This window comes from Pseudophryne corroboree, chromosome 10 (assembly GCF_028390025.1).
Source record: "Pseudophryne corroboree isolate aPseCor3 chromosome 10, aPseCor3.hap2, whole genome shotgun sequence".
In the NCBI taxonomy this organism is placed as follows: domain Eukaryota; kingdom Metazoa; phylum Chordata; class Amphibia; order Anura; family Myobatrachidae; genus Pseudophryne; species Pseudophryne corroboree.
In genome coordinates, this window is record NC_086453.1 from 53,709,841 (window position 1) to 53,733,903 (window position 24,063).

The window sequence follows — 24,063 nt, forward strand, 5'->3', positions numbered from 1 at the left end:
AGCCAGGCAGGAATAGGAGGAGGTAATCAATTGGCAGGAAAGACAGAGTGTATTTGCGGATTGAAGAGGGCAGGTGAGAGGGTAAAGGGAGATAAGGTCAGATATGTAGATGGAAGAGGAATGGGTGATCGCTTTGTGAGTGTGAAGCGCTTGAATTGGATATAGAAGGGAAGCCAGTGTAGGGTTTGTAAGAGAGGGGATGTGGACATAGTACGTTTGGAGAGGAAAATGAGCCGGGCAGCAGCACTGAGGATAGATTGGAGTGGAGAGAGGTGTTTGTCAGGGAGGCTAGATAGGAGGAGATTACAGTAGTCCAATCTGGAGATGACCAGTGAGTGGATGAGAGTCCTATGCAGATACAGCCACAACGCGCATAGAATATAGGAATGCTGCGTATCAATTTAATCAGCAGAGTCTGCTTGTGCGTCTTATTCTCAGAGCAATGTGAATAAGATGCAATTTCAGGGGGAAAATGCACATAAAGATGCACTCTTAACTAGAAAGGTTGTTTAACATGACTGCAGCGACGATGAAGGAGGACACATCTGTATTTTACCTATAGAAAGCAAAATTATAGGTACCCATAAATCCCAGTACAAATATAGTTAAATCTACTGATTAGTGTCATCATATTGTATGTATTCTCTGAACCAGAATACGGATTGCGGTCACAAGTAATAAGAATATAGGCATAGCTAAAAAGTCTCATTTTACCGGAGTACAGAGTCAAAGGAAACACTACTTACTCTGCAACACATTTTCCCACAATGAAATTTGCGCGGAATCCCAAGACAGAGAAGACGACCAGTGTCGCTAGAATGGAGGTCATGAAGTTGATAAATGACACCAGAATAGCATCGAAGTGGCAGTTATTATAGCGATCATTGTAGCTGGAGTAGGCGATCACACTTCCAAATCCCAAGCCTAGAGCGAAGAAGACCTGGGTGGCTGCCTGTCGCCAAACCTGTATGTTCCCCCAGATTTCCAGCTGAGAAGAGAAAGATACTGGCGTAAATTCAGCGATGGGCCACACCCAGATGTAGATATACCAACAATCATGATGGGAATATCACATTGCAGCAACTGGTCTAAACCCCGCATGTCATCGGGTCTTCTTTCACACAAATCTTCCAACCCAGGAAAAATACTCCACACTGTGGGGGAGACTGATCAAATCTTGGAGAGAGATAAAGAGGAAAAGTTGCTCATGACAACCAGACTCAAACTGTCACTTTTCTAGCGCAGCCTGTAAATTGACAGTTGCACGCTTATTAGTGGGTTAACTGCTCCACTTCATCTCTCTCCAAGTCTTGATAGATCTAGACCTAAATTCAGCAACTGCGAATATAAGAATGCCAACCATGTCAAATATAAATTTCAAACAAAGCGGTCACTTAAATTCTTTCCCATTGCCAGTGTTACTACAGTAATTAAGCAGGGCTTTAAAAAAATACGGCTGACAAGGTTTTATGGGGCATATGTATTAAGCATGGAGAAGTGGTAAGTGCAAGGTGATAATGCACCAGCCAATCAGCTCCTAACTGTTAATTTACATATTGGAGCTGACTGGCTGGTGTGTTATCACCTTGCACTTATCACTGCTTTATCACTTCTCCAGGCTTAATACATCTGCCCCATAATATAGCCCTAAGACCTTCCCTGTGATCTCCCTCCTATGGTAGTCAGTCCAAATGCCCCACCTACTTCTGGTGACTTCCCCAACTATAATATGCTAATAGTTTAGAGCAGAAATCCCCAACCTCAGTTCTCAAGGCTAACTAACAGTCCAGCTTTAGTGATACCCATGCTTGAACGCAGGTGACTTAATTAATATCTCAGTTATTTTGATGTAACCACCTGTGCTGAAGCCTGGATATCACTAAAACCTGGACATTAGTATGCCTTGAGGACTGAGGTTGGGAAAGCCTGGTCTAGAGGGTCACATGACATTTTCAGGTACTATAGGGTAGATGTATTAACCTGGAGAAGACATAAGGAAGTGATAAACCAGTGATACAGGTATGTGCAAGGTGATAAAGGCACCAGCCAATCAGTTCCTAACAGTTAATTTACATATTGGAGCTGATTGGCTGGTATGTTTATCACCTTGCATTTATCACTTCCTAATGCCTTCTCCAGGTTGAAACAGCTGCCCCAATATGCCATAATGCAGGGATGCGCATATACTTGTCACATAAAGTACCCTCTAAACCCCAGCTGTTGCTGATTCCTGTGCGCCCCTCTATGGGAATGAGCAAACATCAGCGATGTAAGGGGTCGTGTGGCGTCCCGCTGCATAGCACGATGAACGACGCGTCACACCTAACTGAATTTACTCCAAATAGTCAGAAAGCATTAATAAGTGGTGGGATTGGGATATCCGAATATATGATATTTATTCCACAAAAATCTTTTGTGGCACTGAATGGAACTCTTGTGTCAAAATGATTTTCTTTTTTGCTTTGATGTATGCTGTAAACATATTGCAGTTTGTGTTTAGACATTCCTTGAAAAAATCTACGACAGAAACATTTTTGAATCTGTATTCACACACATTATTATTACCAGTTATCTATATATAAATGTACGCTTCTGATTTCCACATGAATTTGTTAGTGCCGATAAAAGCTGCTAAATAAAAAAATAAATTAAGTTGAGCCGTAGAGTTTAAGGCAAAACAAACAAAAAAATAAAATAAAAAAAACACTAACAAAGAGAAGATCTCATGGAGGGGACTTATAACTAGAGGATGAGAACTATACCTTTGGTGTAAACATAATTCGGATTCCATCTATGGCGCCGTCCAATAGCAGCCCACGGATCAGGAAGCAGAAGAGAACGATGTAGGGGAAGACAGAGCTAAAATACATCACCTGGAAAACCCAATTAAAATGTATTACAGTCAACCAAAAATAGGATAACCATATTAGTGATGACACTTCCATTTATTTCTGCACCTATTGGATAGCTATGCCATATTCATTAAAAAGGGGATTGTGATTTGAACCCATGAACAACCTTGATGAGAGAACCGTCACTTCACAAAAGCTCTGTCGTTGCTGCTATAAAGTTAGGGGGACATTTACTAAGCAGTGATAAGAGCGGAGAAGTGCGCCAGTGGAGAAGTTGCCCATGGCAACCAATCAGCACTGAAGTAACATCTATAATTTGCATACTATAAAATTATACAGAGCTGCTCATTGGTTGATGAAGCAACTTCTCCACTGGCTCACTTCTCCGCTCTTATCACTGCTTAGTAAATTGTCCCCTCTAAGTCTCCTGATATTTTATTCTATAATGACCTGAGTACCCACTGCACACAGTGCACATCCTCCTTAAGGGAGTAATCTACTTTCAGGAAGCCGTCCTCTCTATGGGGGTCATTCCGACCCGTTCGCATGCTGCAGTTTGTCGCAGCAGGGCGAACGGGTCAGAACAGCACATGCGCGGCGGAAGCATTGCGCACGCGCGTCGTCGCCGGGCAGCGATGCTGCCAGCTGAAAAAGTGATTGCAGCGGCGATCGCAAGAAGACTGACAGGCGGAAGGCGTTCCGGGGCGTCAACTGACCGTCTTACAGGCGTGGTGAACGCAGGCGTGTCCAGGTGTTTGGAGGGCGGATGTCTGACGTCAATCCCGGGACCTTCGTCGCTGGATCCGTCGCACAGGGTAAGTCTGACCCTGGTCTTGTTTTGCAGGAAACTTATTTAGCATGGCAGGGCTGCACAAGCGATCGCAGCCCTGCTATGCAGAAATACACTCCCCCATAGGCGGTGTCTAGTTGATCCCACGAGCAGCAAAAAGTTGCTACGTGCGATAAACTCGGAATGAGGGCCTATGTACATTCCCCCATGTCTGTACCCGCAGAGAGGAACGGCGCTGCATTATATATGAATAGCCAGCACTGCACAGTTAGACTAAGGGGATGCAGTCAATTTACCTGCAATCAAAATCCCGACGGTCAAAACACCGTCAACCATTGACCGATGGTCAAAATACCGACATGGTCAAAATACAGACATTTAAAATGTTGACAGGTCAAAAAACTGACTTGGGTTTTTTAATGATTTTTTTAATTGAAACCGACTTGTTCATACTTTACCATCCCAGTGGACCTGGAGGGGGAATATAATAGTGTGCCGAGCGCAGTAAGCCGTGCGAGGGGACGCGGTACACCTCTATGTTGTCCATGTTGACCTATGCCGACATACGCACCATATAAAATTTGAATACCCTGTGTCGACTTTTTGACCTGTCGACATTTTAAATGTTGGCATTTTGACCTGTCAACATTTTGAATGTCGGTATTTTGACCATGCCGTAATTTTAAATGTCGGTATTTTGACCATGTCGGTATTGGGACCTTGTCTGTATTTTGACTGTCGGGATTTTGATCGTAGGTAAATCATACTGATCCCAGACTAATAGGCCCTACACATTAGGCGATATCACTGAAAGATATGAACGATCTCGTTCATTAATGAACGAGATAGCGTTCATATCTTTCAGCGTGTAGGCACCAACGATGAACGTTGTGCGGCCCCGCGCTTGTTCATCGTTGGTGCTGGGTTGCTTATGCATGCAGGCCAACGTGGACAATCTCGTCCATATTAGCTTGTACTGCTGTAGAGCCGGGTGACGGGCACCTCAGCAGCATACTGCCTAGCGTGTAGGGCCCTTAAGGGAGGGATTCAATTAGCAGCAGTAATTTACCGTGGGTGAAAAAGGGTGGTAGCCTCGGGTTTTAACGCCAGGAACAACTCAATTTGACCTCCTTTTTCTTGTTAACTGCAACCTTCGGAACCTTGGGAAATGACCACGGCTAATTGAATTCACCCCTTAGTCTCATTGGTACTGTTAGCGGCTGACCTAAAGCTGAACCAAACCTAGGGAAGGGTCAGGACATCACAGTTCCTCCCTCTCCCGGAAGCCCAGAAGAGCCGTTCTGTGAAGGTATTCTTCTTCAGGTTTCTGTGATTAGTGGAGTGTGGGTGGGAGGACTGATCACAGGCCCCAATCACGGACAGACAGTGCATCTGCCCATTGGTCCTTCTGCTTCCACTACCGTTCAGCCACCATTGTAAAGTGTGGTGCACAAGGAAGCGAGCCGCCGAAAGTGGACATCTCCCTGATACAGAATACTGAACGGAAAACTAGCTACTGAATACTGGTATAGAAAGGTCTTCAAAAGTATTGTTTCCAATGTCTAAGATTACTTCTTTATCATTAAAACACACAAAGTGAGCAATGTTATGAACTTACTTTTCCAGACGACTTGATTCCTTTGATCATGCCACCGCACACTAGGACCCACGCAAGAACAAGGCACCCCGTCATTGGCCAATTCATTTCTGAGGCTCCAATGGATTCGGTCACATCCAGGGCCTTTCGGTACCAGAAGTATGTAGTGGGAGTACTCTTGGCACACTCTGGCTCTGCAAGGAACACAGAATTACAATTCCAGGCAAACATGCTTTCAAATTTGTGTAAATGGCTATTGACAATGTAAAATAACTTGTCATTAATTTGTTTCGGACATGACTTTGTAATAGTTATATTATTGTCACTTTCTCATAACACCCCAGTTGAGTATTTAAATTGTATTCATAATGAACAACTGATGATTGATAGAGCTTTATATGTTCTGTATGACAAATGCAATTTATTTAACAGGAAGTCGGCAGTGAAAAAAAACATAGGGGGTCATTCAGAGTTGGCCGTAGCTGTGCTAAATTTAGCACAGCTACGATCATGTTCCCCGATATGCGGGGGGACGCCCAGCACAGGGCTAGTCAGCCCCGCATGTCAGTGCCGGCCCTTCCCCGCACAAATACAAAAGCATCGCACAGAGGCGATGCCTTTGTATCTGTGGAGTAACTCCCAACCAGCGCAGCTCCTGGCCGCAGCGCCTGCGTGAGACGTCACGCAGCCACCGCGCCACGCCCCCCCCAACGGTCCGGCCACGCCTGCGTTGGCCGGCCCGCGCCTACTAAACGGCGGCTTAATGCAGCCGTTCAGCTCCCTCCCGCCCAGCGACCGCCTCTGTCTCATAGGCGATCGCTGGGCACAGACGACTGCCATGCGCCGGCGCCGCATGTGCAATTCCGACCCGATCGTTGCGCTGTGACGAGCGATCGGGTCGGAATTACCCCCATAGAATACAATAATCCGCATTGCAGACGTAGGCAAATACTCTAGAAAACATGACTTTTACAATTAATGCAGCACTCACCTGTTTGTGTCTGGTTGGCCAGGGAAGGACAGTTCTCCCAGGGAAGGGGGTATTGAAAGGAATTGAACATGTAGAAAAGGCTCCATCCAATTATAACATTATAATATAGTGCCACGAAGGAGCACACCTACAAAGAGAAGACAGTGCATGTATTAGTATGGGTTAATAACGGTTATGTGATTTATCACACATTTCAGCTATTTTGTACTGTTTTACATATACCATTACTAGATGTTAGGAGAGTGCCTCTGGCATATTTTGATTGCTTGTGTGAAACCAAATGTACCAGTATGGGATAAGGACATTGGCAATTTAAGACCAATGTGCTATTGTTCCCTCATAAGCTGGAAGGCCTTGGAAAATAGGGTCCTATTCAGGTGAGATCGCAAAGAGCGATCCAACTGAAAAAATTACTACGCTGGGAGGCTGAAAGCTTTGACCCATTGGTGCAAATCCGCTGTCGCGTCATCATATCCCAATGTTATCCTGTGGATAACCTGTGGACCCTGCCGGAAAATAAATTACAAAGGCCCCGCAGGCGCATGAGCAGGGCACATCCTGCGCATGCACCCGCATTTTCTGCGGGTGCCCCGCAGTAAATGCGTACGCCTGTGCTAATCAATTAGGCAGGGGCGTTCGTGGGGTGGGGGCGTGGCAACGCTCCGTTTCCTAGGCAGATAGGGAGCGTTGCAGGGGCAGAGTGTTGGAAACGGGGGCGGCAGCAGTCGAACAGGGGGCGTGGGCGTGATCAGGGCGGCTTAGTAATGTCACACACTGCAATCACAAAAATGTCGGCGGACCTCCTGCGGTCACAGCCAGGTTGCGCCGGCAGGGGGCTACCGTATTTTTAGCGATCACGCTGAAATTGCGGTGCGACCGCAATTTCAATGTGGTCTCAGTGGGGGCCGGCTGATAGCATACTGGGCGGCCCGCTGCATGCGATCAAAATGATTACTAATTCTGCTACTTAGCAGAATTTGCAATCCTTACTGAATCGGGTCCATAATACATTACGCTAATATGAGTTCTCAGCTGATGTTGCTAATTGTGCAGCTTCCTCATAAGAAACAGCATCTCTGATAATAATGATCAGCTTGGGAAATGCTGCCTCCTAGTGTTAATAACTAATAGAGCACTAATATACTGTATGTATAATATACATTTGTATACATTAAATAGGAGGTACTAGACTGCCCCCCCCTCCCCCCCCGGGGTATAAAAATGGTTTGCACAAGCACACACACGAGCTTCGGGTGAAAACTAAGACGGCAGTAGTACGGATCCAAGACCTTTTCGGGAGAAAGGGGGAGGGGCGCCCTAGGTGTGACCTGATTGCACCTTAAGAACTTTGAACTGCTTTGAATGGCACCTAAGCCGACTATATCTTTTAATGCAATTTATTATTTCAGTAAATTGCTGCCCAAATCTATTTTACTTTATAAATCGGATTGTGTCTTTACTCAGTTACGTGCTGTTTGCCATTGATAAGCTTGTGTTACTGAGCTGCTCTGGGAACAATGGACAACATATTTATTCTAAACGTCACTTCTCATTGTTAATGGTCCATCAATATATTATGATATGCGGATGGCATTCCCATTACTGATCTATTAGCCCTAGACAAAGGTGGTTATTGTGCATGGTGATGACAGACGTAAGCTGCATGTCACCTTTAGATAAGGAATCAGAAAATCTAGGAGCCAGTCCCAAAGCTATGGAACCCCGGAGGAAGAAAAGAACATTGTGGAAAAATATGTGCATGGTTTATGCTTATGTTGGTGTGGCTATACTCTGGAATATTACAGGACTTTATGGGACAATGCTGATTTAATATTAGGCAACAAACACAATAATAATAATCCTTTTTGGTGCTTAGTGGATGATTTGGCCAAGATCTCCATCCTGTCATGGCTGTGAAAGGCTTGGTGGTGATCATTTCAACCACTGACATGTGTGAAGCTGTAATACACAATGTATAAGCATTAATAGCATAGGTGAAGGTAACAGAAAAGGCTCCAGACAGTCAGACTTGGACAGTCAGGGCCTGCTTGGGTAACAACAACGCAGGCAGGTTGCGACCGTTTTGGGGCATGTTACTGCTTGGAACTGCATTCCCGTACACAACACAAACGTGTCTGGTGTCGCAAGAGGTGGTTCAGAGACGCCTTCAGCGGGCGACTCAACGTAAATCCCGGCAGCTGCGACAGTCACATATTTTCACATGGCCGCTGCATACAAAGTTGAAACCGAGGATACATTTGTGTACATCTGAGTCAGGCTCCTTGGTGCATACCTAGTCTGAATGTACAATAGCATAATAATGCACTTTTTCTCATCTATTGTCCACATCATTTTACACCAGCATTCATATATCTGTGCACCGTCCCCCTGTCATCAGTGCTCTCTCATCCTACAGTACCTACACTGGTGTCCCTGTGCACCGTCCCCCTGTCCTCAGTGCTCTCTCATCCTGCAGCAACTACACTGATGTCTATGTGCACCGTCCCCCTGTCATCAGTGCTCTCTCATCCTGCAGCAACTACACTGATGTCCCTGTGCACCGTCCCCCTGTCCTCAGTGCTCTCTCATCCTGCTGGACCTAAACTGGTGTCTCTGTGCACCATCCCTCTGTCCTCAGTGCTTTCTCATCCCACAGCCCCTAAACTGATGTCTCTGTGCACCATCCCTCTGTCCTCAGTGCTCTCTCATCCTGAAGTAACTACACTGGTGTCTCTGTGCACTATCCCTCTGTCCTCAGCGCTCTCATACTACAGCACCTACACTGATGTCTCTGTGCACCATCCCTCTGTCCTCAGCGCTCTCTCATACTACAGCACCTACACTGATTGTCTCTGTGCACTATCCCTCTGTCCTCAGCGCTCTTTCATCCTGCTGGACCTACACAGATGTCTCTGTGCACCATCCCTCTATCCTCAGCGCTCTCTCATCCTGCAGTAACTACACTGATGTCCCTGTACACCATCTCTCCGTCTTCAGTGCTCTCTTTCCTGCTGGGCCTACACGGATGTCTCTGTGCACCATCCCTCTGTCCTCAGCGCTCTCTTATCCTGCACTAACTACACTGATGCCTCTGGGTACCATCCCTCTGTCCTCAGTGCTCTCTCATCCTGCACTAACTACACTGATGCCTCTGGGTACCATCCCTCTGTCCTCAGTGCTCTCTCATCCTGCAGTAACTACACGGATGTCTCTGTGCACCATCCCTCTGTCCTCAGTGCTCTCTTTTCCTGCTGGGCCTACACGGATGTCTCTGTGCACCATCCCTCTGTCCTCAGTGCTCTCTCATCCCGCAGTAACTACACTGGTGTCTCTGTGCACCATCTCTTCGTCTTCAGCGCTCTCTCGTCCTACAGCGACTACACTGATGTCTCTGTGCACCATCCCTCTATCCTCAGTGCTCTCTTATCCTGCTGGACCTACATGGATGTCTCTGTGAACCATCCCTCTGTCCTCAGCGCGCTCTCATCCTGCAGAAACTACACTGATGTCTCGGTGCACCATACCTCTGTCCTCAGTGCTCTCTTATCCTGCTGTGCCTACACTGGTGTCTCGGTGCACCATCCCTCTGTCCTCAGTGCTCTCTTATCCTGCTGGACCTACACGGATGTCTCTGTGCACCATCCCTCTGTTCACTGTTCTCTTATCCTGCTGGGCCTACACGGATGTCTCTGTGCACCATCCCTCTGTCCTCAGTGCTCTCTTATCCTGCTGGGCCTACACGGATGTCTCTGTGCACCATCCCTCTGTTCAGTGCTCTCTTATCCTGCTGGGCCTACACGGATGTCTCTGTGCACCATCCCTCTGTCCTCAGTGCTCTCTTATCCTGCTGGGCCTACACGGATGTCTCTGTGCACCATCCCTCTGTCCTCAGTGCTCTCTTATCCTGCTGGGCCGACACGGATGTCTCTGTGCACCATCCCTCTGTCCTCAGTGCTCTCTCATCCTGCTGGACCTACACGGATGTCTCTGTACACCATCTCTCCGTCTTCAGTGCTCTCTTTCCTGCTGGGCCTACACGGATGTCTCTGTGCACCATCCCTCTGTCCTCAGCGCTCTCTTATCCTGCACTAACTACACTGATGCCTCTGGGTACCATCCCTCTGTCCTCAGTGCTCTCTCATCCTGCACTAACTACACTGATGCCTCTGGGTACCATCCCTCTGTCCTCAGTGCTCTCTCATCCTGCAGTAACTACACGGATGTCTCTGTGCACCATCCCTCTGTCCTCAGTGCTCTCTTTTCCTGCTGGGCCTACACGGATGTCTCTGTGCACCATCCCTCTGTCCTCAGTGCTCTCTCATCCCGCAGTAACTACACTGGTGTCTCTGTGCACCATCTCTTCGTCTTCAGCGCTCTCTCGTCCTACAGCGACTACACTGATGTCTCTGTGCACCATCCCTCTATCCTCAGTGCTCTCTTATCCTGCTGGACCTACATGGATGTCTCTGTGAACCATCCCTCTGTCCTCAGCGCGCTCTCATCCTGCAGAAACTACACTGATGTCTCGGTGCACCATACCTCTGTCCTCAGTGCTCTCTTATCCTGCTGTGCCTACACTGGTGTCTCGGTGCACCATCCCTCTGTCCTCAGTGCTCTCTTATCCTGCTGGACCTACACGGATGTCTCTGTGCACCATCCCTCTGTTCACTGTTCTCTTATCCTGCTGGGCCTACACGGATGTCTCTGTGCACCATCCCTCTGTCCTCAGTGCTCTCTTATCCTGCTGGGCCTACACGGATGTCTCTGTGCACCATCCCTCTGTTCAGTGCTCTCTTATCCTGCTGGGCCTACACGGATGTCTCTGTGCACCATCCCTCTGTCCTCAGTGCTCTCTTATCCTGCTGGGCCTACACGGATGTCTCTGTGCACCATCCCTCTGTCCTCAGTGCTCTCTTATCCTGCTGGGCCGACACGGATGTCTCTGTGCACCATCCCTCTGTCCTCAGTGCTCTCTCATCCTGCTGGACCTACACGGATGTCTCTGTGCACCATCCCTCTGTTCACTGTTCTCTTATCCTGCTGGGCCTACACGGATGTCTCTGTGCACCATCCCTCTGTCCTCAGTGCTCTCTTATCCTGCTGGGCCTACACGGATGTCTCTGTGCACCATCCCTCTGTTCACTGTTCTCTTATCCTGCTGGGCCTACACGGATGTCTCTGTGCACCATCCCTCTGTCCTCAGTGCTCTCTTATCCTGCTGGGCCTACACGGATGTCTCTGTGCACCATCCCTCTGTTCACTGTTCTCTTATCCTGCTGGGCCTACACGGATGTCTCTGTGCACCATCCCTCTGTCCTCAGTGCTCTCTTATCCTGCTGGGCCTACACAGATGTCTCTGTGCACCATCCCTCTGTTCAGTGCTCTCTTATCCTGCTGGGCCTACACGGATGTCTCTGTGCACCATCCCTCTGTCCTCAGTGCTCTCTTATCCTGCTGGGCCTACACGGATGTCTCTGTGCACCATCCCTCTGTCCTCAGCGCTCTCTCATCCTGCTGGACCTACACAGATGTCTCTGTGCACCATCCCTCTGTCCTCAGCGCTCTCTCATACTACAGCACCTACACTGATTGTCTCTGTGCACCATCCCTCTGTCCTCAGCGCTCTTTCATCCTGCTGGACCTACACAGATGTCTCTGTGCACCATCCCTCTATCCTCAGCGCTCTCTCATCCTGCAGTAACTACACTGATGTCCCTGTACACCATCTCTCCGTCTTCAGTGCTCTCTTTCCTGCTGGGCCTACACGGATGTCTCTGTGCACCATCCCTCTGTCCTCAGCGCTCTCTTATCCTGCACTAACTACACTGATGCCTCTGGGTACCATCCCTCTGTCCTCAGTGCTCTCTCATCCTGCACTAACTACACTGATGCCTCTGGGTACCATCCCTCTGTCCTCAGTGCTCTCTCATCCTGCAGTAACTACACGGATGTCTCTGTGCACCATCCCTCTGTCCTCAGTGCTCTCTTTTCCTGCTGGGCCTACACGGATGTCTCTGTGCATCATCCCTCTGTCCTCAGTGCTCTCTCATCCCGCAGTAACTACACTGGTGTCTCTGTGCACCATCTCTTCGTCTTCAGCGCTCTCTCGTCCTACAGCGACTACACTGATGTCTCTGTGCACCATCCCTCTATCCTCAGTGCTCTCTTATCCTGCTGGACCTACATGGATGTCTCTGTGAACCATCCCTCTGTCCTCAGCGCGCTCTCATCCTGCAGAAACTACACTGATGTCTCGGTGCACCATACCTCTGTCCTCAGTGCTCTCTTATCCTGCTGTGCCTACACTGGTGTCTCGGTGCACCATCCCTCTGTCCTCAGTGCTCTCTTATCCTGCTGGACCTACACGGATGTCTCTGTGAACCATTCCTCTGTCCTCAGCGCGCTCTCATCCTGCAGAAACTACACTGGTGTCTCTGTGCACCATCCCTCTGTCCTCAGTGCTCTCTCACCCTGCTGGGCCTACACGGATGTCTCTGTGCACCATCCCTCTGTTCACTGTTCTCTTATCCTGCTGGGCCTACACGGATGTCTCTGTGCACCATCCCTCTGTCCTCACTGTTCTCTTATCCTGCTGGGCCTACACGGATGTCTCTGTGCACCATCCCTCTGTTCACTGTTCTCTTATCCTGCTGGGCCTACACGGATGTCTCTGTGCACCATCCCTCTGTCCTCAGTGCTCTCTTATCCTGCTGGGCCTACACAGATGTCTCTGTGCACCATCCCTCTGTTCACTGTTCTCTTATCCTGCTGGGCCTACACGGATGTCTCTGTGCACCATCCCTCTGTCCTCAGTGCTCTCTTATCCTGCTGGGCCTACACGGATGTCTCCGTGCACCATCCCTCTGTTCACTGTTCTCTTATCCTGCTGGGCCTACACGGATGTCTCTGTGCACCATCCCTCTGTCCTCAGTGCTCTCTTATCCTGCTGGGCCTACACGGATGTCTCTGTGCACCATCCCTCTGTTCAGTGCTCTCTTATCCTGCTGGGCCTACACGGATGTCTCTGTGCACCATCCCTCTGTCCTCAGTGCTCTCTTATCCTGCTGGGCCTACACGGATGTCTCTGTGCACCATCCCTCTGTCCTCAGTGCTCTCTTATCCTGCTGGGCCGACACGGATGTCTCTGTGCACCATCCCTCTGTCCTCAGTGCTCTCTTATCCTGCTGGGCCTACACGGATGTCTCTGTGCACCATCCCTCTGTTCAGTGCTCTCTTATCCTGCTGGGCCTACACGGATGTCTCTGTGCACCATCCCTCTGTCCTCAGTGCTCTCTTATCCTGCTGGGCCTACACGGATGTCTCTGTGCACCATCCCTCTGTCCTCAGTGCTCTCTTATCCTGCTGGGCCGACACGGATGTCTCTGTGCACCATCCCTCTGTCCTCAGTGCTCTCTCATCCTGCTGGACCTACACGGATGTCTCTGTGCACCATCCCTCTGTTCACTGTTCTCTTATCCTGCTGGGCCTACACGGATGTCTCTGTGCACCATCCCTCTGTCCTCAGTGCTCTCTTATCCTGCTGGGCCTACACGGATGTCTCTGTGCACCATCCCTCTGTTAACTGTTCTCTTATCCTGCTGGGCCTACACGGATGTCTCTGTGCACCATCCCTCTGTCCTCAGTGCTCTCTTATCCTGCTGGGCCTACACGGATGTCTCTGTGCACCATCCCTCTGTTCAGTGCTCTCTTATCCCTCCTCTATCTGACTTCTAAAGACAGTAGACTTACCACACAGCTAGAAAAGCCAATCCCAGCTAGCCGGGGGCTGATGTGCTTCCATACACCAATGCTGCCTTGCCGAATACTCTGTCCAGCAGCCAGTTCCAAGAAAAAGAGAGGTATACCGATGATGAGGAGGAGCAGAAAGTACAACAACAGGAAGGCACCTGCCAGACAAATAAAGTCACATTACTTTCAGACATAAAGAATTGGGAAATTTCCTTGGCTATAAGAGAACGTATAATCCTTCATGAAAACTGAGAGATTTTTAAATTCGCTACATAATCCCAGGGAAATATATAGCGCGCAGCTTCTGCCGCTGTGATCAAAGTACAACGAGATGAAACGTGGCATTAACCATTTATTTATCAGTCCTCGCAGACAATAAAGAGAGATACACAGAATCAAAACTCAATGTCATTATAAAGTAAATCTCATCAGTGTTTATATAATATCAGACTCTTCCATTTCAACAACCCAGAATTAACATAAATGACTTTAGTCACTAGATGGCAGTAAAACCATTTATAAGCATGCAAGTAGATACATATTTAATTTAAAATTATTTATCATGACATATATAACCCATATTAAGGTAACCAAATACTATACAATATAAAGAAAATATCGGAACAATACAATATTTTAAAATACACTATATCAGTCCTGGCCAGTTATTGGCTCTCCAGCTTCTGTGAAACTACAAGTCCCAGCATTCTCCACTAACCAATATGCTGGGACTTGTAGTTTCACAACAGTAGAAGAGCCACAAGTTGCCCAGGCCTGCACAATATACACGTGGTTTTGTACTGAGCACACTAATTACTGTACACATGTCTGTAAAGCACCTTGGGGTCGATTCAATTCGGCAACAGTTGAATAGCGCCGGGAATTAGCTCCCGACGCTATTCAATTCAGCTCCAGTTAAGTCGGCGAAGGCCCGTTCTCGCCGACTTAACAGGTAGTTTTGTCGGGAGAACGGGCATTCTCCGACTTAACTACCCGCGGCGATGCTGATTCCCGACAGATTCAGCCTCACGGCAGCACTTTTGTCGGGTTTCTTCTCTCCTCCCCCGGGGATGAGAGAAGAATTCCCGACAATTGAGGGTCAGTCGTCGCTGTATTGAATAGCGCCGGGAGTATTCAACTGTTGCCGAATTGAATTGACCCCCTTGAGTCCTACTGGAGAAAGGGCACTGTACAAATAAAATTATAATAATAATAATAATAATAATAAATTATTATTATTAATTTACTGATAAAGACATTCCCAGTCATTGAGGGACCATCTGTGCTCAAAGAAAGAACGCTTTTTCATTCTTGTGAGAAAGTAAAAGTAAATTTAACCATGAAATTAATATTTGTGGACTTTCACAGGTACTGCACGACAGCTACTTACATTGGCTACGGGTGACAGGTACTGCACGACAGCTACAGTGCTTCCACTGGCTACGGGCGACAAGTACTGGATGACACCAGCTACTTCCACTGGTTACAGGTGACAGGTACTGCACGACAGCTATTTCCAATGCCTACGGGTGACAGGTACTGCAAGACGGCTACTTCCGCTGCCTACGAGTGACAGGCACTGCACGACCGCTACATCCAATGCCTACAGGTAACAGCTACTTCCACTTTTGCTACGGGTGACAGGTACTGCACGATAGCTACTTCCACTGGCAACAGGTGACCGGTACTGCACGTCAGCTACTTCCAATGGCTACTGATGACAGGTACTGCACGATAGCTACTTCCACTGGCTACGGGTGACCGGTACTGCACGTCAGCTATTTCCGCTGGCTACAGGTGACCGGTACTGCATAACAGCTACTTCCACTGGCTATGGGTGACAGGTACTGCACAACAGCTACTTCCGCTGCCTACGGATGACAGGTACTGCAAGACAGCTAATTCCATTGCCTACGGGCAACATGTACTGCATGACAGCTACTTCTGCTGCATACGGGTGACAGCTACTTCCACTGGCTACAGGTGACAGGTACTGCGTGACAGCTACTTCCACTGGCTAGGGGTGACAGGTACTGCACGACAGCTACTTCCGCTGCCTAGAGACGACAGGTACTGCACGACAGCTACTTCTACTGGCTATGGATGACAGGTACTGCACGACAGCTACTTCTACTGGCTGTGGGTGACAGGTACTGCACGACAGCTATTTCCGCTGTCTACAGGTGACCGGAACTGCACCTCAGCTACTTCCAATGGCTACGGGTGACAGGTACTGCACGTCAGCTATTTCCGCTGTCTACAGGTGACCGGAACTGCACCTCAGCTACTTCCAATGGCTACGGGTGACAGGTACTGCACGTCAGCTATTTCCGCTGGTGACGGGTGACAGGTACTGCACATCAGCTATTTCCACTGGCGACGGGTGACAGGTACTGCACAACAGTTACTTCCACTGACTATGGGTGACAGGTACTGCACAACAGCTAATTCCACTGCCTATGGGCAACATGTACTGCATGACAGCTACTTTCGCTGCATACGGGTGGCAGGTACTGTACGACAGCTAGGTGAAGTTGTGATCAGCGCTCTACCTGTATTGGTATTATGATGGTGGCAGCAATACGTGATTGGGACTGAACCCAAAAATCCCCAGAAGGTTAATAGCTTATCACAAAATTTTTCACAACTGCGCCTGTGTGAAAATGTTATATAACATTTTCACACAGGCGCAGTTGTGAAAAATTTTGTGATAAACTGTACGACAGCTACTTCCACTGGCTACAGGTGACAGGTACTGTACGACAGCTACTTCCACTGGCTACATGTGACAGGTACTGTACAAAAGCTACTTCCAATGCTTCCGGGTGACAGGTACTGCACGACAGCTACTTCCACTGGCTAAGGGCGACAGGTACTGCACGACGGCTACTGCCACTGGCTACTGATGACAGGTACTGCGCGATAGCTACTTCCGCTGTCTACAGGTGACCGGTACTGCACGACAGCTACTTCCAATGGCTACGGGTGACAGGTACTGCACGACAACTACTTCCGCTGCCTAGAGGCGACAGGTACTGCACGACAGCTACTTCTACTGGCTACAGGTGACAGGTACTGCACGACAGCTACTTCCGCTGTCTACAGGTGACCTGTACTGCACGACAGCTACTTCCAATGGCTACGGGTGACAGGTACTGCACGTCAGCTATTTCCGCTGGCGACGGGCGACAGGTACTGTAGGACAGCCACTTCTGCTGGTTACAGGTGATAGGTACTGCACAACAGCTACTTCCACTGGCTATGGGTGACAGGTACTGCACAACAGCTAATTCCACTGGCTATGGGCAACATGTACTGCATGACAGCTACTTTCGCTGCATACGGGTGACAGGTACAGTATGACAGCTACTTCCAATGGCGACGGGCGACAGGTACTGCACAACAGCTACTTCCACTGGCTATGGGTGACAGGTACTGCACAACAGCTACTTCTACTGGCTGTGGGTGACAGGTACTGCACGACAGCTATTTCCGCTGTCTACAGGTGACCGGAACTGCACCTCAGCTACTTCCAATGGCTACGGGTGACAGGTACTGCACGTCAGCTATTTCCGCTGGTGACGGGTGACAGGTACTGCACGTCAGCTATTTCCGCTGGTGACGGGTGACAGGTACTGCACATCAGCTATTTCCACTGGCGACGGGTGACAGGTACTGCACAACAGTTACTTCCACTGGCTATGGGTGACAGGTACTGCACAACAGCTAATTCCACTGCCTATGGGCAACATGTACTGCATGACAGCTACTTTCGCTGCATACGGGTGGCAGGTACTGTACGACAGCTACTTCCACTGGCTACAGGTGACAGGTACTGTACAAAAGCTACTTCCAATGCTTCCGGGTGACAGGTACTGCACGACAGCTACTTCCACTGGCTAAGGGCGACAGGTACTGCACGACGGCTACTGTCACTGGCTACTGATGACAGGTACTGCGCGATAGCTACTTCCGCTGTCTACAGGTGACCGGTACTGCACGACAGCTACTTCCAATGGCTACGGGTGACAGGTACTGCACGACAGCTACTTCCGCTGCCTAGAGGCGACAGGTACTGCACGACAGCTACTTCTACTGGCTACAGGTGACAGGTACTGCACGACAGCTACTTCCGCTGTCTACAGGTGACCTGTACTGCACGACAGCTACTTCCGCTGTCTACAGGTGACCTGTACTGCACGACAGCTACTTCCAATGGCTACGGGTGACAGGTACTGCACGTCAGCTATTTCCGCTGGCGACAGGCGACAGGTACTGTAGGACAGCCACTTCTGCTGGTTACAGGTGATAGGTACTGCACAACAGCTACTTCCACTGGCTATGGGTGACAGGTACTGCACAACAGCTAATTCCACTGGCTATGGGCAACATGTACTGCATGACAGCTACTTTCGCTGCATACGGGTGACAGGTACAGTATGACAGCTACTTCCAATGGCGACGGGCGACAGGTACTGTAGGACAGCCACTTCCGCTGGCTACAGGTGACAGGTACTGCACAACAGCTACTTCCACTGGCTATGGGTGACAGGTACTGCACAACAGCTACTTCCACTGGCTATGGGTGACAGGTACTGCATGACAGCTACTTTCGCTGCATACGGGTGACAGGTACAGTATGACAGCTACTTCCACTGGCTACAGGTGACAGGTACTGTACAAAAGCTGCTTCCAATGCTTACGGGTGACAGGTACTGCACGACAGCTACTTCCACTGGCTAAGGGCGACAGGTACTGCACGACGGCTACTGCCACTGGCTACTGATGACAGGTACTGCACGACAGCTACTTCCGCTGCCTATGGGTGACAGGTACTGCACGACAGCTACTTCCAATGCCTACGGGTGACAGGTACTGCACACGACAGCTACTTCCAATGCCTACGGGTGACCGGTACTGCACGACAGCTACTTCCAATGCCTACGGGTGACCGGTACTGCACGACAGCTACTTCCAATGCCTACGGGTGACCGGTACTGCACGACAGCTACTTCCACTGGTTACGGGTGACAGGTACTGCACGACAGCTACTTCCAATGGCTATGGGTGACAGGTACTGCACGACTGCTACTTCCGCTGCCTACGGGTGACAGGTACTGCACGACAGCTACTTCCGCTGCCTACGGGTGACAGGTACTGCACGACAGCTACTTCCGCTGCCTACGGGCGACAGGTACTGCACGACAGCTACTTCCGCTGCCTACGGGTGACAGGTACTGCACGACAGCTACTTCCGCTGCCTACGGGTGACCGGTACTGCACGACAGCTACTTCCGCTGCCTACGGGTGACAGGTACTGCACGACAGCTACTTCCGCTGCCTACAGGTGACAGGTACTGCACGACAGCTACTTCCAATGGCTATGGGTGACAGGTACTGTACGACAGCTACTTCCGCTGCCTACGGGTGACAGGTACTGCACGACAGCTACTTCCGCTGCCTACGGGTGACAGGTACTGCACGACAGCTACTTCCGCTGCCTACGGGTGACAGGTACTGCACGACAGCTACTTCTATTGCCTTCAGGTGATAGGTACAGCAAGATACCTACGTCAGCTACCAAGCAGATCCACAACAACCAAGTGTCACTTTTTTCTAGCACTACTAGGTGGAGGACACAGTGTTTGTAGGACACATACCCTTCTCACATCTGCTAAGCACAAAAGTGAACATATCTACAGTGCCCCAAATAAATGTAAGGGAAGCCATGGTCCACTGTACACGCGTGCTCTGTGTAAAAACGCTTATGTCGGCCAAACTGTAATAATTGGAAGGAATGAAGGTTTCCACAGGGCCCATGTGGGATTACATTGGCTCAGTATGAATCTATCATCCAGACTAGCGAAATAAATAGTCCCGTTGTCCATGTGGCTATACTGATATTATAAAGGCTGTAGTCCAGTTTATTGGGTATAGGAATCTGTACTCTTACAAGCTTCTAACCTAATGTCACACTATATACACATTGTCATATTTACTCACCCAAACCTGGAATGCAGGCACATGGCCACCGTGGAGGACAGATAGTGAGAGTCAACAAGGAGGGGAGTATAATGCTGACGCACTGCTGCGCTTGCCCAGTCATGTGAGACACTCCTTATTAAATCACCACTGATACAAAGTAACCGATGCAAGAAAGTACAGCGGAGCCAACTCAGTAAATATCCATGGTGTAGCGCGGTCAGTGGCTTTATATAAGTATTGAGGGATATGGCTAATGCACCCAATCAATGCCAACAGTGATAAGTACTGATAAACCTTCATAGAAGCAAGGCCTCAGCTGCTGCATTCAGGATTGGTTCAGTAGGGATGGCTGGAACTTTCATCGGCCACGACGAGTCAGGGTAAACATTCCTCTTGCTAAGTTACGCTGTGCGCCCGTATTTATCCCCATGGGCAGTCCCTTGTTTTACCACCGGAAGTTCTTACATACCATAACTCAGAGTTGTAGAGCTCTCAAATTCCAATCGCTGACAAGTACATCAAGGGAAAGAGGTGTAATAATCACATTTTGTCACACAAAACAAAGCAAACGATGTGTCTCATTGGACAGACCAAACAGGCCTCACAGGTGTTCAAGCTTTCCGTTAAGCATGGGGTCTATTTACTAAGCCTTGGAGACTGATAAATTACCAGCTAATCAGCGCCTAACTGCCATGTTACAGGTCGTGTTTGAAAAATGACAGGATTGGTTGGCTGGTACTTTATCTCCGTCCACATGTTATCTCTCCAAGGCTTAGTAAATAGACCCCATAGAAACATAAACGTTACAAATCTCACCTCCGCCATTCTGATGACATAGGTAAGGAAACCGCCAGACGTTTCCAAGACCGACAGAAAAGCCAACCTGAGCAAGGATGTACTGAACTTTACTGCCCCAGGTGGGGCGGGATGTGGCTTCCGGTAACAGATCACGGTTGGACTCCCCTGTGATGCTGCCCTCTAGTTCATTAACAGATTTTTCCATTGGTTGACGTCACTATTATATAGTGTTTCTCAATGCAGTCTCCAATCTTACATACAGTCTCTTTACACCGGGAGTTTCAAACCTGTAAAATTTAATTAAAAACAGTAGTATTAGAAATGTACCATTATTTTATGATGTAAAAAAACAACAACCAGAACAGTAATTTTGATAAGTAAAACTTGTAAGAATTGGAAAAAAATAAAATAAAATTTTACGTAATCCAGTTCATGATCACAGGTCTTACACAGGGTTAAATGCACAAAATCAGTATGTAGCAAGATAGCTGAATTCATCTTATTTAGAATCACGCAAGCATTCATTTGTTATTTAAAGACAGAGCCCAACAAACAAAAAATGAAGATTCATTAACACAGTAAATATCGACCTGGACCCAGTGACTTATACATACCTCCCAACATGACCCTCTCCAGGAGGGACACAATGCTCTGCTCCTGGACTTCCCTCTTAATTTATGATTGCCATCACCTACGTTGAACAGGTTAATAGATAAGAAAGGTGTTTTCCCACAGGTGAGGGCAATCACACATTAGGTGGGAAGTCCAGAAGCAGAGCTTTCTGTCCCTCCTGGAGAAGGTCATGTTGGGAGGTATGACTTATAGGAAAGGTCCTCTCGACGAAGGTAAACTAGATGCTACCGTCAGGACTGTGCAGTTGTTTGTTATTTTGTTCCCAAGGGCTTACCTCATTATCTATGCCAGACGGACGTGCCTTTTGGTAGCTGCAGTCTGGATGGGGTGTCACCCTGGGGACAGGCTGGTGCTTAGCAATTTTAAGGGCCAGTCAAGTAAGTGCCTGTCTGTATGTTTTACAAGGCCTGTCGTGCTGTTGGTTGTCCTCCCTCCATTTGCAGCCGCATTTGTTCTGTGCTTCCCGGCTCTGGTCCTGCAGAGCAGCGGGCAGAGGTGCCGGGCGCATGGGACAGCTGGCAGAATGACCAGTGAATGTGGCCGTCCCAGGAATCTGTTAGGGATGGTCTGAGCATGCGCCCACCCCAAGTTAGGGGTCAGAGGCAGAGAAAATGGTGCAGCACACCGAGAAAGAATGGAGCTGCTGGTACCTCCAATTTGAGCTACAAACCTGTGATACGTCTGCTTATGCATTCATAACCAATATAAAGGAAGTGCCTTCTCCCCAAAAGCCTGTATGTACCCAAAAAAGAGGTAAGTCCTCATAGAAGGCAGGCACTTTATTAATATAGTGTTAGTCAGGGTTTATAGTCTGGTTACCACCCTATACTGCATTGTGTCTCCAGTGTTGGAGCTAGGAAGAACATTTATAAGAAACCTCATTTATTTGTGCTGCATAAAGAAGTCAGAATACAAGAATTTGTTTCTGTATTGAAGTGGTTAAAAATAACTCTCCTTATAGTGCATCCAACACACCTCAGATTCTGTGTGTTTGCTTAACTGGGCTAATTGCCAATTTATGAGTTGTGGCCTACACCCTGGACTTGTTAATTTTATCTGCACCAGTATGTGTTCAGGATCAGTCCATCAAGTAACATATACTGTATCAAACTTCAGCCATACCAAACTGCCTAATCTGTCTGATCTTGGAAGCTTGGCAGTGTTGGGCCTGGTTAATACTTGGATGGGAGAACACCTGGTAATAACAGGTGCTGTAGATAGGGGCTGAATCTACGTTCTGATCCAAATATGTGCATTTTAACGTTTATTTGGTCTTCTAGCTTCAATATTTCCATTCCAGTACAAGTTTTTGTATGTGATAAGAAGCTTTCACCTATTGCTAGTCAGTGGAATTTGATTATGATTGCAGAATGTTGATAAATGCCTTGGTGATATCAAGAGAATGTATCATATGTATCCATTTTTACGATGAGCATTTCCAAAACTGATGTAAAATACTTATAGCCGATCCTGCAGTAGCATAGGTTGTTTTATAAACGATTAACATACTTGGAGAGCCAATCCTGGAAGCCAGACCTCGCAGTCTCCCGCAGAGAGCAGGGTTGTTTTGTAGTATACATAGCTGCATCTCTGCAGCAGTTTTCTTTTTAAACTGGTGTTACTATATCTTTGGACTCTAATGAACAGTCTTGGAAGAGAAAATGTCAAGACTTTATTTACAGAGGATAACAATAAGGCAAATCTATAGAAAAGCTGTATGAGGCCTCATTGGATGTATCCTATGCCATCTTCTATACAGCAATTTTAAGAAGCTAGAGGTTTTATGTCAGCAGCATTATGGTCTTAGATATTCTATAGGAATGCTGAGGCAGTCCTTGTGCTAAATCTTCAGAAGAGGCAGTCGAAGACAAAAACTACGGGTCTTCCGCATCTATGCCAGTAGGGGGCAGTCTTTGGAAATTTGTCAGGCATCGGCAGAAATCTGTGCAGAACATTTGAATTCGGGTGCAGTATCTCAAGGGTATATGATGGAACTGTTGGGGTTCCAAGAAGGAATCATTTTGTGAAATCAGAGGTTCCATTTGTGACCTTGGAAGAGCTATGAACAGTTTACCAGCTCAAAGGCAGTGGAGATTGTCCAGTCATCTAAAATAAAGAAAGGCTTTACTGTTGTATATTTCTAGTAGAATAGTCCACAGGGGGTTCAGAACAATTCTGGATCTCAGACAGCTGAATATATTTGTGAAGATAAGAAGGTTTCATATAGAGACACAATTCTATGTGTACGTTGCAAGAAAAGAGTATTTTATGGCATCAATAGATCTAAAAGATGCAAATTTGCATGTTCCAGTATCTCAGGTTCTGCATCCAAGGAAAACATCTTCAGTTCACGTCCCTTCGGATTGGCAATATCCCCAAGAACATTTACAAAGTTCCTTTGTGGCACTTACTGCTTATCTAGGAAGACAAGGGATAGCAGTTTGGCTGTATTTGAACAGCTTACTAAAGTTGCGGAAAAGTCAAAACAAAAAAGTGAATGTTACCGTGGACAGAATGTTTGAGTACAGTGTTGTAGGTGTGCGTTTTTCGCACAACTTCAAACCATGCTGAATCGGGCTCGTAGTCCTCTGTAACAAGAGAGGTGCGGAAAGATTCAAGAACTGGTCACCTTGGTACAAGCATGCAGCAGAGTGACTTTACGTACTGG

The 24,063-nt window shown here is 48.0% G+C and overlaps 1 protein-coding gene across 2 annotated transcripts in view; it reads right to left on the reverse strand.

Annotated features, from left to right (window-relative positions):
• LOC134965966 (sodium-dependent neutral amino acid transporter B(0)AT2-like) overlaps positions 1–24,063 on the reverse strand; it is a 100,449-nt gene that overhangs the window by 15,272 nt on the left and 61,114 nt on the right. For both annotated transcript variants that reach the window (XM_063942402.1, XM_063942403.1), the window contains exons 2-7: positions 20,781–21,049; positions 13,980–14,137; positions 6,231–6,357; positions 5,261–5,433; positions 2,763–2,873; positions 747–988 (exon numbers count right to left, since the gene is read on the reverse strand). In XM_063942402.1, the coding sequence (XP_063798472.1) occupies positions 747–988; positions 2,763–2,873; positions 5,261–5,433; positions 6,231–6,357; positions 13,980–14,137; positions 20,781–20,967 (998 nt within the window). In that variant the 5' untranslated portion in view covers positions 20,968–21,049. The remainder of the gene's footprint in view (positions 1–746; positions 989–2,762; positions 2,874–5,260; positions 5,434–6,230; positions 6,358–13,979; positions 14,138–20,780; positions 21,050–24,063) is intronic.